The sequence below is a fragment of the Hippoglossus stenolepis genome, chromosome 8 (assembly GCF_022539355.2).
Source record: "Hippoglossus stenolepis isolate QCI-W04-F060 chromosome 8, HSTE1.2, whole genome shotgun sequence".
Taxonomy (NCBI): domain Eukaryota; kingdom Metazoa; phylum Chordata; class Actinopteri; order Pleuronectiformes; family Pleuronectidae; genus Hippoglossus; species Hippoglossus stenolepis.
The window spans coordinates 8,342,425-8,358,679 of NC_061490.1; the positions used below are offsets into that span (position 1 = coordinate 8,342,425).

Here is a 16,255-nt window from a genome sequence, read left to right on the forward strand (position 1 = left end):
CAACACCAAATAACACTACAGAACACCAGACAACACAAATAACACCATAAAGCACCAGACAACACCAGACAACAGAGACAACACAGAAAACACCAGACAACACCAGTAAACAACAGATGTTTATCTGTATTCTCTTGTGACCTCCTGGATGAGTTGTTGGAGCGGTCTAGGAGAATTTTTGGTGGATCCTTGGAATGTACCCCACTGTTATAGACTTTCTCCATATGGAGGTAACATTAAGTCTCAAAGTCATTGCATTGGTTTTGTGACCCTTTCCAGATCGATAGATTGCAGTGACTTTGTTTCACATTTGTTGTTGAATAACTGTGGTTCACAGCATCATGTGCTGCTTTTTGAAATGGCCTGCTTCACATTATCAGACAGGTTCTAAGTAAAGTTTGGTTTCCGAAAACTTTTATGTTTAAATTATTATATTAAAATTTGTCTGATGATGAAATATTTAAGTGTGACATTATACATATATACAATCTAACATATACAAAAATAGAAGAAACCAGGAAGATGGCCAATATCTTTCACATCACTTCTGTGGTCCGTGCTTTAATTTTAATTTCAAGAGTTTCACAATTAGATGAAAATTCTTTATAACTTTAAAATGTGTGCAGGATGTAATTTGTAAAAAAAATCATTCTCATGTCATGTCAGGAACAATTTCCCTTTTTTAGTCTATTATATGATCACCCTGCTTTTTTCTTTCTATGTTTACTCTGCTATGAATACTGTTATTTCGCTAACATTAGTGACTTAACTTTATCCAGCCCCAGTTCACCCACAGATAGTGATTTCCCTTGGAAATATTTATCGTTAAATCTTTGTCATGTTTATCTATTGAAACTTACAGTTGCTTCCTCCAGTTATTTAGCAGAACTGAACTGACATCTCTGGGTGGTAGTGGTTTTTAGAGGGGGTGGGGATGTTAGTGTTATCGAAAGTCAGATGGAAAAAGGTGGAAGTGAAAGTGTAACCTGTCACTCTGCCGCAGCAGTCACAAATGGATAAGTTTAGGGTGGTTCTGAACATTGCCAACAAACAGTCCAACCTTGGTTTTGGACTGTTGGCCCTGTTGACAGCAGCAGGGGAGCAGATTTTCTCCTCAGTGGTGTTCAGTTGTCCCTGCAATGAGTTGAACTTCATATACGGTTTGGTGTTCCTGCTGGTACCTGGTCTGGCTCTGCTGCTCCTGGGTTACATCCTGAATAAGAAGACGTGGAAGCTGTTGACAGGTTTGTGCCACGGCAGGGCCAAGCTGTGCAGCTGCAAAAGGCTGAGAGCTGCCGTGACAGTCCTCTTCCAGATCAACACCACAGCGCTGGTGGCACCTTTCACCTGGATTGCTGTGGCTCTGCTCAACGGCAACTACTATGAGTGTTTGATGACTGGGACCAAGGTTAGTCCAGTCCAACATCTGTGTGGAAAAAGCAACTCCAAGGTCCCGTGTGAGAACCTGCACAGGTTTCCCTGTAGAGATGACAGGGTACTGAAGGCTGACAGAGAGGATGTCCTGCTTGCCCTGAAAGCTCAGTCTCAGGTCAGTGCCACTCTGCCGATTAACAAAGTCTGAATTAACGTGGGAATAATTAGGGGAATGGACAGTGGGGGACATCATGTGTAAAACAATTCTCTGTGTTAAATAGCATGCAGCAGCTAGCCGATGAGTTGCCAGGTCTGTGTGTTTTCTACAAACTGTCAGTTGGTATGGTACATAAGATAATTACATACTCTGAAAGACTGTGATCTGGCAACCTAAACTTCAAACTGTATTTTGCATTGTTGACCATTAACAGACCTGTAAGTAACCTATTTATAGTTTAAAGGTTCCAAATGTCACGGAATTGAAAATGATAAAATTTACATCAATTGATACTACGGTATATTTATTTTTTCATTGGTTCCCAAAGTGAATTAAAACATCAGGTCAGTTAAAAAGAAGAAGTGAGAGTGTCAATAACAGCTCAGCTAATGAGGATGTTCTGTCATCAGTGCAAACATGTATCTTCTTTAAAACGAGTGGCAAAAATATGTAATATTAATTCCACCTTTCCATTTGTGGATCAAGAGCAGGGTTCTGCCTTCATATGGGTCATTAAAAAGCTAACTTTTATCACATTAACTAGCCACAGCTTGTCTAAGTGTGGCTATGATTTCATTTGTCAACAGATATGTCTCTCAGATCAATCTTTCAGACTGTTGTTATATTTTAAGCATCAAGAGGCTCCACAGGCCATCATTAGGTTGATGTCCATGCTACCAAGCTGGATCAAAGTAAAAAAACTTGAAGCATTAAAAATGATACAGTATGATGGCACACGCATCAAACAAAAAAAAGCTGCGTGATGAGTGGACAGCATCATTTGTGCTCTCTCGTCCATGAAATTGTGCAGGTTTTAACATACAGTACATTTGAAGTCATACAGTGTTGTGATAAAAGTAAATGATGTTACATTTTGAGAGGACTTATACATGAATGTAACTACTGAGACCTTGTATAAGACATGTGAGAGTTCGATTTCAGTGTTGAGGGTCATTCACTTTTACATACTGTGTGTTAACGGTCACCACAGATATTGGGTTGGCTGCTCATCGCCTCTGTCATGTTGTCCAACCTGCTGCTGACCTGTCTGGCTCGGTGCAGCTCCCCCATCAGCTACCTGCAGCTCAAGTTCTGGAGGGCGTATGCTCAGGAGGAGGGCGAGCTTATTGAATCATACAACGCGAAACACGCCAAAGAACTTGCCCAGAGGAACCTTCAGAGTTTCTTCAACCAGAAACAAGCTGAACCCATCATCACCCCTTCCAACAAAGACTGGGAGAAGATCTCCTCCCTCTACAAATTTAGCACCAAAGGACAGTACTACAGCACCTTGCACCGCTATGTGGAGACCTGCCAGGAGAGTGACGACGGGATGATGAGGATGGCTTCCATTGCGTCAAGCGGGTCTGCTGACGGCCACCCTGCTGTTCTTCAATTTGTTTGATTGCACGATTCCGGTGTGAGGTCTGCTGATGTATGGATTACACTGATATCATCACTGAATTACACTCAGTTGTTGTGCAATAATGCATTAAACGTGATACCATAAAATGGTGTGCCTTTCGGCATTCAATAAATTTGGTTATCAAAATAAAATATTAAATATTAATATTTTATTGTTAATATTAAATAATAACTTTAATTGATTAAAGTTACCTCGGGGCACCACCCTTCAAAGGAAGGGAAAATATAGCCAATTTATTGATTAAGTCTCATAAAGCTACTAACTACAAATTTGGAACTCTGATTAACAATTAAATTAATAACTATAACCAAAATTACCATATAGATAGTTAGCTAAGTTGAAGGATATGGAGTTCTTGACAGTGTAGAGGTTGGCAAAATTCACTTATGCAACATTAATGAAACAAACATTTGTGAAAGGAAAACATTTATTATGAATATAATAAAGTATAAAAACACAAATTACTAACGGTGTACTTACTAAACAAAGATAGGTATGTGAGTATGCATGTGTGTGTGTCTGTGTGAGTCAGCGTGCTTCCAAAATGGCGGCTGGCCAAAGAGATAACACCCTTCCCCCCCTATTGGAATGTTTACAACATGTAGAGATAATTAGGTGAAGATTTATGCGTGTGTCTGTGTGTGTGTTTGTGCCAAGTTAGAGAAAGAGTGTAATGCACAGAAAGTCTGTGAAGAGCATAACAAACATTAACTTTACTTTCGAATAACTTATAACCAAAATATCACAACACAAATCAAACTTATAAACATCACACAGAATCGAATAAACAGTCTTGCTTAGCCTAGTATAATTATTAAGCCCAGTTGTGTTACCCGTCCGTGGAAAGGGGAAAAAGAGTTGCTGTGCAGTTCGCAGTTTTGTGAAGTCGTCTTGCTGGTTTGTGGCTCCTGCCTTTGTGGTTCTGTTGAGCTGGGCAGCTCAGTTGCTGGCTGAAGTTTTCCTGCAGGACATCGAGTCGCTGCTAGGAGGTTGGTAGAGCTTGGAGTGCGAGGAGGTTTCCTTGGTGAGATGAGCTGGAAGCTGCACCTTTGTGCTCCTCTCGAAGAGTTGGATGGAAAGAGAAGATGTGAGCTGGAGAAGCCAGGCTTCTTCCCTCGGCGATGCAGGGAAAGAAGCTGGACAGCCTTCTCTCCTTGGAAGGATTGTAGAAAGAGATAGAAGAAAGTGGGGACAGACCTTATATTGGCCCGGTGACCTCACAGGTCATGGGGTCCAGAGTGACCAATGGGAGTTGAAACCTGTGTCCCTGGGGGGGTTTTCACACCTCTGTGTGACGTTGCCGCACCCTGGGAGGCCTTGCTCTGGTTTTCTCCAGACAAAGGGACATGTGGCTTCAGGCTTTTGACTACCATATAGGCCGAACTTTGGTCTCACAAAAACCATGTCCCAACATCCCCCCTTCGTTCTCAGGATCGCACCTGACGTGGGTCCCTGAGGGCGAACTTGAACATGTTTAGTCCAAAGCTGGAAAAGTCAATTTTCATTTCATTTGGATGGTAACATCTGGGCATTTGTGTATACTATCTAGTTTGGCTAAGCAAGATTCAAATTAGACAAATAATTCAGATCACAATGACAGTACAATATGAATAACCTGTGCTCTTCACTAGGTTAGGGAGAAAACGGTAAAATTAGACATTGTAAATTGTACGGTAAGATGCAGAGAGAGTGGCACATACAATGATACGGTCATTTTTGGAATGTCCAAGAGTTTTGTGTTCACTCATTGGATCCTACTCAATGTAGTACTCAGTCTGATCTGTTAGACTTAACAATTTTAAAATTCTGCACAAGGGTGTCATAATTTTTCAAAGTCTCAAAATTCAAATGACTGTATCATTGTTTCTGTAATAATATGCTAATGTCCTAACATGTGTGGTATGGACTTCATTATTATGAAATGGAAAGTAGTCGATCCAAACATATTGACATGAGTTGGCAGTGGTATATAAGTTCAATCAGAATTTAGGTTTTGGAGTTTGCTGCTGTTGCTAACAAAACAGTTTTCCTATTAACTGCAAGAAACTTAATACTGACTGTCAGTACAGGGGTGAACTGTGTTAGTTATGGCCGTGAGAAGCGAGCTCTGGATCGCCTGTGTCGTGGCTCAGGGCTGTAACGCTCTGGGGAGCCAGAGTCCAAGAGGACTTCAGAGGCTACAATGCTGATTACCCCTGAAACTCCATAGTGGTGAGTAGATAATGAGTGAATTTTTTATTTTTGGGTGAAATATCCCTTTAACAATGCACATGCGAAATGTGAGGCCGATAAGAAGAACATCCATACAGACAGACAGATTTCTGGAATTAGTAGAAAGGTGTCGAATCCCAGTGTCCAATGTCCTTTTGGAGCTTTCACAGCCTTTTGCTGTTGTGTTCAGGTGTAAAGAAGTAGGACATAATGTTGACATGAGTCACGTCAGACTAGTCTCTGTAACATATAATCAGGATTATGAATGGAATATTCTATTAGCAACTCATGTAAAAGTCATATTCAAGATAATTTCTCCAGAATAATGTTCGTAGTCAAAATCTTGCGGTCCTTGTAAACATAGTTACTGTGTGTGAAGAAAAACAGATCAGTGATATCAATTAAACATGAACAACAGCAACAGTGATGATGTGTAAAGAGCTTCATGTCCACCCAGTGTTTGTGGAGGTTTTAACAGGATACGTGTCACCTTCGTACAATGGTTAAGAGTTAACCACTTCCTGTGCACTGCTGGTAGCCTGTGAACATGTGAACATTCAGCCTATGTGCATCCGTGATTTCTTTCTCTCAACTATGGCACCCTATACAAACTGTACATTCAGCAAAGCAAGCTGTGAGCATTGTGTGCTGTTCAAAGGTGAGTTTTTTGTCTTGTGTGAATCCAAGGTGTTTGAGGCTTTCAGCCATTTCAACTGTGTCATTATTAATCATTGGAGGGTTCAGTGATTGGTTTTGTGACCCTTTCTAGATCGATAGATTGCAGTGACTTTGTTTCACATTTGTTGTTGAATAACTGTGGTTCACAGCATCATGTGCTGCTTTTTGAAATGGCCTGCTTCACATTATCAGACAGGTTCTCACTAAAGTTTGGTTTGAACAGATCTGGCAGTAATCATATCTGGGTCTAGACAGCTTTTTTCCCCTTAAGTACATGAAATCATCATTAGAAAAGGAAAACTTTATATTTACATCATTATATAAAAATTTGTCTGATGATGAAATATTTAAGTGTGCCATTATACATACATATGATCTAACATATACAAAAATAGAAGAAACCAGGAAGATGGCCAATATCTTTCACATCACTTCTGTGGTCCGTGTTTTAATTTGAATTTCAAGAGTTTCACAATTAGATGAAAATTCTTTATAACTTTAAAATGTGTGCAGGATTTAATTTGTAAAAAAAATTGTTCTCGTGTCATGTCAGGAACAATTTCCCTTTTTTAGTCTGATCACCCTGTTTTGTTCATTCTATGTTTACTCTGCTATGAATAATGTTATTCCGGTGACATTAGTGACTTAACTTTATCCAGCCCCAGTTCACCCACAGACAGTGATTTCCCTTGGAAATGTTTATCATTAAATCTTTCTCATGTTTATGTCTTACAGTTGCTTCCTCCAGTTATTTAGCAGAACTGAACTGACATCTCTGGGTGGTAGTGGTTTTTAGAGGGGGTGGGGATGTTAGTGTTATCGAAAATCAGATGGAAAAAGGTGGAAGTGAAAGTGTTACAGTTAAAGTGTAACCTGTCACTCTGCCGCAGCAGTCACAAATGGATAAGTTTAGGGTGGTTCTGAACATTGCCAACAAACAGTCCAACCTTGGTTTTGGACTGTTGGCCCTGTTGACAGCAGGAGGGGAGCAGATTTTCTCCTCAGTGGTGTTCAGTTGTCCCTGCAATGAGTGGAACTTCATATACGGTTTGGTGTTCCTGCTGGTACCCGGTCTGGCTCTGCTGCTCCTGGGTTACATCCTGAATAAGAAGACGTGGAAGCTGTTGACAGGTTTGTGCCACGGCAGGGCCAAGCTGTGCAGCTGCAAAAGGCTGAGAGCTGCCGTGACAGTCCTCTTCCAGATCAACACCACAGCGCTGGTGGCACCTTTCACCTGGATTGCTGTGGCTCTGCTCAACGGCAACTACTATGAGTGTTTGATGACTGGGACCAAGGTTAGTCCAGTCCAACATCTGTGTGGAAAAAGCAACTCCAAGGTCCTGTGTGAGAACCTGCACAGGTTTCCCTGTAGAGATGACAGGGTACTGAAGGCTGACAGAGAGGATGTCCTGCTTGCCCTGAAAGCTCAGTCTCAGGTCAGTGCCACTCTGCCGATTAACAAAGTCTGAATTAACGTGGGAATAATTAGGGGAATGGACAGTGGGGGACATCATGTGTAAAACAATTCTCTGTGTTAAATAGCATGCAGCAGCTAGCCGATGAGTTGCCAGGTCTGTGTGTTTTCTACAAACTGTCAGTTGGTATGGTACATAAGATAATTACATACTCTGAAAGACTGTGATCTGGCAACCTAAACTTCAAACTGTATTTTGCATTGTTGACCATTAACAGACCTGTAAGTAACCTATTTATAGTTTAAAGGTTCCAAATGTCACGGAATTGAAAATGATAAAATTTACATCAATTGATACTACGGTATATTTATTTTTTCATTGGTTCCCAAAGTGAATTAAAACATCAGGTCAGTTAAAAAGAAGAAGTGAGAGTGTCAATAACAGCTCAGCTAATGAGGATGTTCTGTCATCAGTGCAAACATGTATCTTCTTTAAAACGAGTGGCAAAAATATGTAATATTAATTCCACCTTTCCATTTGTGGATCAAGAGCAGGGTTCTGCCTTCATATGGGTCATTAAAAAGCTAACTTTTATCACATTAACTAGCCACAGCTTGTCTAAGTGTGGCTATGATTTCATTTGTCAACAGATATGTCTCTCAGATCAATCTTTCAGACTGTTGTTATATTTTAAGCATCAAGAGGCTCCACAGGCCATCATTAGGTTGATGTCCACGCTACCAAGCTGGATCAAAGTAAAAAAACTTGAAGCATTAAAAATGATACAGTATGATGGCACACGCATCAAACAAAAAAAAGCTGCGTGATGAGTGGACAGCATCATTTGTGCTCTCTCGTCCATGAAATTGTGCAGGTTTTAACATACAGTACATTTGAAGTCATACAGTGTTGTGATAAAAGTAAATGATGTTACATTTTGAGAGGACTTATACATGAATGTAACTACTGAGACCTTGTATAAGACATGTGAGAGTTCGGTTTCAGTGTTGAGGGTCATTCACTTTTACATACTGTGTGTTAACGGTCACCACAGATATTGGGTTGGCTGCTCATCGCCTCTGTCATGTTGTCCAACCTGCTGCTGACCTGTCTGGCTCGGTGCAGCTCCCCCATCAGCTACCTGCAGCTCAAGTTCTGGAGGGCATATGCTCAGGAGGAGGGCGAGCTTATTGAATCATACAATGCGAAACACGCCAAAGAACTTGCCCAGAGGAACCTTCAGAGTTTCTTCAACCAGAAACAAGCTGAACCCATCATCACCCCTTCCAACAAAGACTGGGAGAAGATCTCCTCCCTCTACAAATTTAGCACCAAAGGACAGTACTACAGCACCTTGCACCGCTATGTGGAGACCTGCCAGGAGAGTGACGACGGGATGATGAGGATGGCTTCCATTGCGTCAAGCGGGTCTGCTGACGGCCACCCTGCTGTTCTAGAATTTGTTTGATTGCACGATTCCGGTGTGAGGTCTGCTGATGTATGGATTACACTGATATCATCACTGAATTACACTCAGTTGTTGTGCAATAATGCATTAAACGTGATACCATAAAATGGTGTGCCTTTCGGCATTCAATAAATTTGGTTATTTAATGTTAATATTAAATAATAACTTTAATTGATCAAAGTTACCTCGGGGCACCACCCTTCAAAGGAAGGGAAAATATAGCCAATTTATTGATTAAGTCTCATAAAGCTACTAACTACAAATTTGGAACTCTGATTAACAATTAAATTAATAACTATAACCAAAATTACCATATAGATAGTTAGCTAAGTTGAAGGATATGGAGTTCTTGACAGTGTAGAGGTTGGCAAAATTCACTTATGCAACATTAATGAAACAAACATTTGTGAAAGGAAAACATTTATTATGAATATAATAAAGTATAAAAACACAAATTACTAACGGTGTACTTACTAAACAAAGATAGGTATGTGAGTATGCATGTGTGTGTGTCTGTGTGAGTCAGCGTGCTTCCAAAATGGCGGCTGGCCAAAGAGATAACACCCTTCCCCCCCTATTGGAATGTTTACAACATGTAGAGATAATTAGGTGAAGATTTATGCGTGTGTCTGTGTGTGTGTTTGTGCCAAGTTAGAGAAAGAGTGTAATGCACAGAAAGTCTGTGAAGAGCATAACAAACATTAACTTTACTTTCGAATAACTTATAACCAAAATATCACAACACAAATCAAACTTATAAACATCACACAGAATCGAATAAACAGTCTTGCTTAGCCTAGTATAATTATTAAGCCCAGTTGTGTTACCCGTCCGTGGAAAGGGGAAAAAGAGTTGCTGTGCAGTTCGCAGTTTTGTGAAGTCGTCTTGCTGGTTTGTGGCTCCTGCCTTTGTGGTTCTGTTGAGCTGGGCAGCTCAGTTGCTGGCTGAAGTTTTCCTGCAGGACATCGAGTCGCTGCTAGGAGGTTGGTAGAGCTTGGAGTGCGAGGAGGTTTCCTTGGTGAGATGAGCTGGAAGCTGCACCTTTGTGCTCCTCTCGAAGAGTTGGATGGAAAGAGAAGATGTGAGCTGAGAAGCCAGGCTTCTTCCTCGGCGATGCAGGGAAAGAAGCTGGACAGCCTTCTCTCCTTGGAAGGATTGTAGAAAGAGATAGAAGAAAGTGGGGACAGACCTTATATTGGCCCGGTGACCTCACAGGTCATGGGGTCCAGAGTGACCAATGGGAGTTGAAACCTGTGTCCCTGGGGGGGTTTTCACACCTCTGTGTGACGTTGCCGCACCCTGGGAGGCCTTGCTCTGGTTTTCTCCAGACAAAGGGACATGTGGCTTCAGGCTTTTGACTACCATATAGGCCGAACTTTGGTCTCACAAAAACCATGTCCCAACATCCCCCCTTCGTTCTCAGGATCGCACCTGACGTGGGTCCCTGAGGGCGAACTTGAACATGTTTAGTCCAAAGCTGGAAAAGTCAATTTTCATTTCATTTGGATGGTAACATCTGGGCATTTGTGTATACTATCTAGTTTGGCTAAGCAAGATTCAAATTAGACAAATAATTCAGATCACAATGACAGTACAATATGAATAACCTGTGCTCTTCACTAGGTTAGGGAGAAAACGGTAAAATTAGACATTGTAAATTGTACGGTAAGATGCAGAGAGAGTGGCACATACAATGATACGGTCATTTTTGGAATGTCCAAGAGTTTTGTGTTCACTCATTGGATCCTACTCAATGTAGTACTCAGTCTGATCTGTTAGACTTAACAATTTTAAAATTCTGCACAAGGGTGTCATAATTTTTCAAAGTCTCAAAATTCAAATGACTGTATCATTGTTTCTGTAATAATATGCTAATGTCCTAACATGTGTGGTATGGACTTCATTATTATGAAATGGAAAGTAGTCGATCCAAACATATTGACATGAGTTGGCAGTGGTATATAAGTTCAATCAGAATTTAGGTTTTGGAGTTTGCTGCTGTTGCTAACAAAACAGTTTTCCTATTAACTGCAAGAAACTTAATACTGACTGTCAGTACAGGGGTGAACTGTGTTAGTTATGGCCGTGAGAAGCGAGCTCTGGATCGCCTGTGTCGTGGCTCAGGGCTGTAACGCTCTGGGGAGCCAGAGTCCAAGAGGACTTCAGAGGCTACAATGCTGATTACCCCTGAAACTCCATAGTGGTGAGTAGATAATGAGTGAATTTTTTATTTTTGGGTGAAATATCCCTTTAACAATGCACATGCGAAATGTGAGGCCGATAAGAAGAACATCCATACAGACAGACAGATTTCTGGAATTAGTAGAAAGGTGTCGAATCCCAGTGTCCAATGTCCTTTGGAGCTTTCACAGCCTTTTGCTGTTGTGTTCAGGTGTAAAGAAGTAGGACATAATGTTGACATGAGTCACGTCAGACTAGTCTCTGTAACATATAATCAGGATTATGAATGGAATATTCTATTAGCAACTCATGTAAAAGTCATATTCAAGATAATTTCTCCAGAATAATGTTCGTAGTCAAAATCTTGCGGTCCTTGTAAACATAGTTACTGTGTGTGAAGAAAAACAGATCAGTGATATCAATTAAACATGAACAACAGCAACAGTGATGATGTGTAAAGAGCTTCATGTCCACCCAGTGTTTGTGGAGGTTTTAACAGGATACGTGTCACCTTCGTACAATGGTTAAGAGTTAACCACTTCCTGTGCACTGCTGGTAGCCTGTGAACATGTGAACATTCAGCCTATGTGCATCCGTGATTTCTTTCTCTCAACTATGGCACCCTATACAAACTGTACATTCAGCAAAGCAAGCTGTGAGCATTGTGTGCTGTTCAAAGGTGAGTTTTTTGTCTTGTGTGAATCCAAGGTGTTTGAGGCTTTCAGCCATTTCAACTGTGTCATTATTAATCATTGGAGGGTTCAGTGATTGGTTTTGTGACCCTTTCTAGATCGATAGATTGCAGTGACTTTGTTTCACATTTGTTGTTGAATAACTGTGGTTCACAGCATCATGTGCTGCTTTTTGAAATGGCCTGCTTCACATTATCAGACAGGTTCTCACTAAAGTTTGGTTTGAACAGATCTGGCAGTAATCATATCTGGGTCTAGACAGCTTTTTTCCCCTTAAGTACATGAAATCATCATTAGAAAAGGAAAACTTTTATATTTACATCATTATATAAAAATTTGTCTGATGATGAAATATTTAAGTGTGCCATTATACATACATATGATCTAACATATACAAAAATAGAAGAAACCAGGAAGATGGCCAATATCTTTCACATCACTTCTGTGGTCCGTGTTTTAATTTGAATTTCAAGAGTTTCACAATTAGATGAAAATTCTTTATAACTTTAAAATGTGTGCAGGATTTAATTTGTAAAAAAAATTGTTCTCGTGTCATGTCAGGAACAATTTCCCTTTTTTAGTCTGATCACCCTGTTTTGTTCATTCTATGTTTACTCTGCTATGAATAATGTTATTCCGGTGACATTAGTGACTTAACTTTATCCAGCCCCAGTTCACCCACAGACAGTGATTTCCCTTGGAAATGTTTATCATTAAATCTTTCTCATGTTTATGTCTTACAGTTGCTTCCTCCAGTTATTTAGCAGAACTGAACTGACATCTCTGGGTTTTTAGAGGGGGTGGGGATGTGAGTGTTATCGAAAGTCAGATGGAAAAGGGTAGAAGTGAAAGTGTTACAGTTAAAGTGTAACCTGTCACTCTGCCGCAGCAGTCACAAATGGATAAGTTTAGGGTGGTTCTGAACATTGCCAACAAACAGTCCAACCTTGGTTTTGGACTGTTGGCCCTGTTGACAGCAGGAGGGGAGCAGATTTTCTCCTCAGTGGTGTTCAGTTGTCCCTGCAATGAGTTGAACTTCATATACGGTTTGGTGTTCCTGCTGGTACCCGGTCTGGCTCTGCTGCTCCTGGGTTACATCCTGAATAAGAAGACGTGGAAGCTGTTGACAGGTTTGTGCCACGGCAGGGCCAAGCTGTGCAGCTGCAAAAGGCTGAGAGCTGCCGTGACAGTCCTCTTCCAGATCAACACCACAGCGCTGGTGGCACCTTTCACCTGGATTGCTGTGGCTCTGCTCAACGGCAACTACTATGAGTGTTTGATGACTGGGACCAAGGTTAGTCCAGTCCAACATCTGTGTGGAAAAAGCAACTCCAAGGTCCCGTGTGAGAACCTGCACAGGTTTCCCTGTAGAGATGACAGGGTACTGAAGGCTGACAGAGAGGATGTCCTGCTTGCCCTGAAAGCTCAGTCTCAGGTCAGTGCCACTCTGCCGATTAACAAAGTCTGAATTAGCGTGGCAATAATTAAGGGAATGGAGAGTGGGGGACATCATGTGTAAAACAATTCTCTGTGTTAAATAGCATGCAGCAGCTAGTTGCCAGGTCTGTGTGTTTTCTACAGAATGTCAGTTAGTATGGTACATAAGATAATGACATACTCTGAAAGACTGTGATCTGGCAACCTAAACTTCAAACTGTATTTTGCATTGTTGACCATTAACAGCCCTGTAAGTAACCTATTTATAGTTTAAAGGTTCCAAATGTCACGGAATTGAAAATGATCAAATTAACATCAATTGATACTACGGTATATTTATTTTTTCATTGGTTCCCAAAGTGAATTAAAACATCAGGTCAGTTAAAAAGAAGAAGTGAGAGTGTCAATAACAGCTCAGCTAATGAGGATGTTCTGTCATCAGTGCAAACATGTATCTTCTTTAAAACGAGTGGCAAAAATATGTAATATTAATTCCACCTTTCCATTGGTGGATCAAGAGCAGGGTTCTGCCTTCATATGGGTCATTAAAAAGCTAACTTTTATCACATTAACTAGCCACAGCTTGTCTAAGTGTGGCTATGATTTCATTTGTCAACAGATATGTCTCTCAGATCAATCTTTCAGACTGTTGTTATATTTTAAGCATCAAGAGGCTCCACAGGCCATCATTAGGTTGATGTCCACGCTACCAAGCTGGATCAAAGTAAAAAAACTTGATGCATTAAAAATGATACAGTATGATGGCACACGCATCAAACAAAAAAAGCTGCGTGATGAGTGGACAGCATCATTTGTGCTCTCTCATCCATGAAATTGTGCAGGTTTTTAACATACAGTACATTTGAAGTCATACAGTGTTGTGATAAAAGTAAATGATGTTACATTTTGAGAGGACTTATACATGAATGTAACTACTGAGACCTTGTATAAGACATGTGAGAGTTCGGTTTCAGTGTTGAGGGTCATTCACTTTTACATACTGTGTGTTAACGGTCACCACAGATATTGGGTTGGCTGCTCATCGCCTCTGTCATGTTGTCCAACCTGCTGCTGACCTGTCTGGCTCGGTGCAGCTCCCCCATCAGCTACCTGCAGCTCAAGTTCTGGAGGGCGTATGCTCAGGAGGAAGGCGAGCTTATTGAATCATACAACGCGAAACACGCCAAAGAACTTGCTCAGAGGAACCTTCAGAGTTTCTTCAACCAGAAACCAGCTGAACCCATCATCACCCCTTCCAACAAAGAATGGGAGAAGATCTCCTCCCTCTACAAATTTAGCACCAAAGGACAGTACTACAGCACCTTGCACCGCTATGTGGAGACCTGCCAGGAGAGTGATGACGGGATGATGAGGATGGCTTCCATTGCGTCAAGCGGGTCTGCTGACGGCCACCCTGCTGTTCTTCAATTTGTAGATGACTGCACGATTCCGGTGTGAGGTCTGCTGATGTATGGATTACACTGATATCATCACTGAATTACACTCAGTGCAGGTGTGGCTCTTAAGAGTCACCTCATATTTGCTCTGAGAGAATGTATTAGCTTAGCTTTTTATTAGCATCCAGACACTTACTCCTTGACACAGAAATGCAAACAAAAAAAACTGTTCAATTGAATATGGACTTTAATGGGTGAAATATGTGAGATGATCTGTATACTGCCAGAACAACTGCACACACAGACGCTTTATACAGACAGAAGAAGTAGTAAAGTTAAAGTGGCCACTATGTGATGGCCTAAATGTCCGCTGTGTTCCACTCTGGAGGAGAATAAAGCAACAACAATATGGTGTAAAGGACGCCGTTTCGAGTCAAATTTCAATGTCGGGCCTTAAAGACATTTGGCTTTGGATTTTGCTACAATGCTGATTACCCCTGAAATCCATAGTGGTGAGTAGATAATGAGTGGATTTTAAATGTTTGGGTGAACTATCCCTTTAACAATGCACATGCGAAGTGTGAGGCCGATAAGAAGAACAGCCATACAGACAGACAGATTTCTGGAATTAGTAGAAAGGTGTCGAATCCCAGTGTCCAATGTCCTTTTGGAGCTTTCACAGCCTTTTGCTGTTGTGTTCAGGTGTAAAGAAGTAGGACATAATGTTGACATGAGTCACGTCAGACTAGTCTCTGTAACATATAATCAGGATTATGAATGTAATATTCTATTAGCAACTCATGTAAAAGTCATATTCAAGATAATATCTCCAGAATAATGTTCGTAGTCAAAATCTTGCGGTCCTTGTAAACATAGTTACTGTGTGTGAAGAAAAACAGATCAGTGATATCAATTAAACATGAACAACAGCAACAGTGATGATGTGTAAAGAGCTTCATGTCCACCCAGTGTTTGTGGAGGTTTTAACAGGATACGTGTCACCTTCGTACAATGGTTAAGAGTTGACCACTTCCTGTGCACTGCTGGTAGCCTGTGAACATTCAGCCTATGTGCATCCGTGATTTCTTTTTCTTAACTATGGCACCCTATACAAACTGTACATTCAGCAAAGCAAGCTGTGAGCATTGTGTGCTGTTCAAAGGTGAGTTTTTTGTCTAGTGTGAATCCAAGGTGTTTGAAGCTTTCAGCCATTTCAACTGTGTCATTATTAATCATTGGAGGGTTCAGTGATGCGCAGCCTCTAACCATTTGCTCTGCTTTACTGATATTGAGGTGGAGGAGATCATTCTCACCTACAAATGATGTGTGTCATGTGTGGAGAGGATGTTTCAGTTTAATGAACTCAAGAGTGTTTTAGTCTGAGGAGTGACTCTTGAGGGAAAGAAACCACTTAGAGGATGGGATCACTTCCCCACTTGATACTTGGGATTGCTTCCCTCTTTCTCTGTAACACTGCTCTGCTCTCTATGGAAACATTCTAATACAAATGAATAAATACTCTCATTCTGCATGGTTGTATATTTCCTCTTTCCTCCCGTCATTGCTGAATATGTTTTACTCACATGCGCAATAAAGACTTGCCTGAAGAGAAACAAATTAAGTTGTCATGCTTAACATTTCATGCAAATGAATGACTGCTTGACTTAAGAGTGAATACAAATAGCAGACTGACTGTTGTAGATTCTTGCAGCATTCTAGTTTTTGACACTGTCAACAAACAATCAGCTAATCTTAAGAA

At 40.9% G+C, this 16,255-nt stretch overlaps 3 protein-coding genes across 3 annotated transcripts; all 3 read left to right on the forward strand.

Annotated features, from left to right (window-relative positions):
• The first annotated feature begins 965 nt into the window (after window positions 1–965).
• Window positions 966–3,103, forward strand: LOC118114302 (calcium homeostasis modulator protein 6-like). Its single transcript, XM_035164676.2, has 2 exons — window positions 966–1,549; window positions 2,583–3,103. The coding sequence occupies exons 1-2, from the start codon at window positions 1,013–1,015 to the stop codon at window positions 2,994–2,996; spliced, it is 951 nt and encodes a 316-aa protein (XP_035020567.1). The 5' UTR covers window positions 966–1,012; the 3' UTR covers window positions 2,997–3,103.
• Window positions 3,104–4,007: 904 nt separating this feature from the next.
• Window positions 4,008–8,931, forward strand: LOC124852237 (calcium homeostasis modulator protein 6-like). Its single transcript, XM_047340712.1, has 3 exons — window positions 4,008–5,886; window positions 6,642–7,342; window positions 8,376–8,931. The coding sequence occupies exons 2-3, from the start codon at window positions 6,806–6,808 to the stop codon at window positions 8,787–8,789; spliced, it is 951 nt and encodes a 316-aa protein (XP_047196668.1). The 5' UTR covers window positions 4,008–5,886; window positions 6,642–6,805; the 3' UTR covers window positions 8,790–8,931.
• A 2,220-nt stretch (window positions 8,932–11,151) lies between these two features.
• LOC118114301 (calcium homeostasis modulator protein 6) lies at window positions 11,152–16,025 on the forward strand. Its single transcript, XM_035164675.2, has 2 exons — window positions 11,152–13,097; window positions 14,123–16,025. Exons 1-2 carry the CDS (start codon window positions 12,561–12,563, stop codon window positions 14,555–14,557), a joined length of 972 nt encoding a protein of 323 aa, XP_035020566.2. The 5' UTR covers window positions 11,152–12,560; the 3' UTR covers window positions 14,558–16,025.
• Window positions 16,026–16,255: the final 230 nt, after the last annotated feature.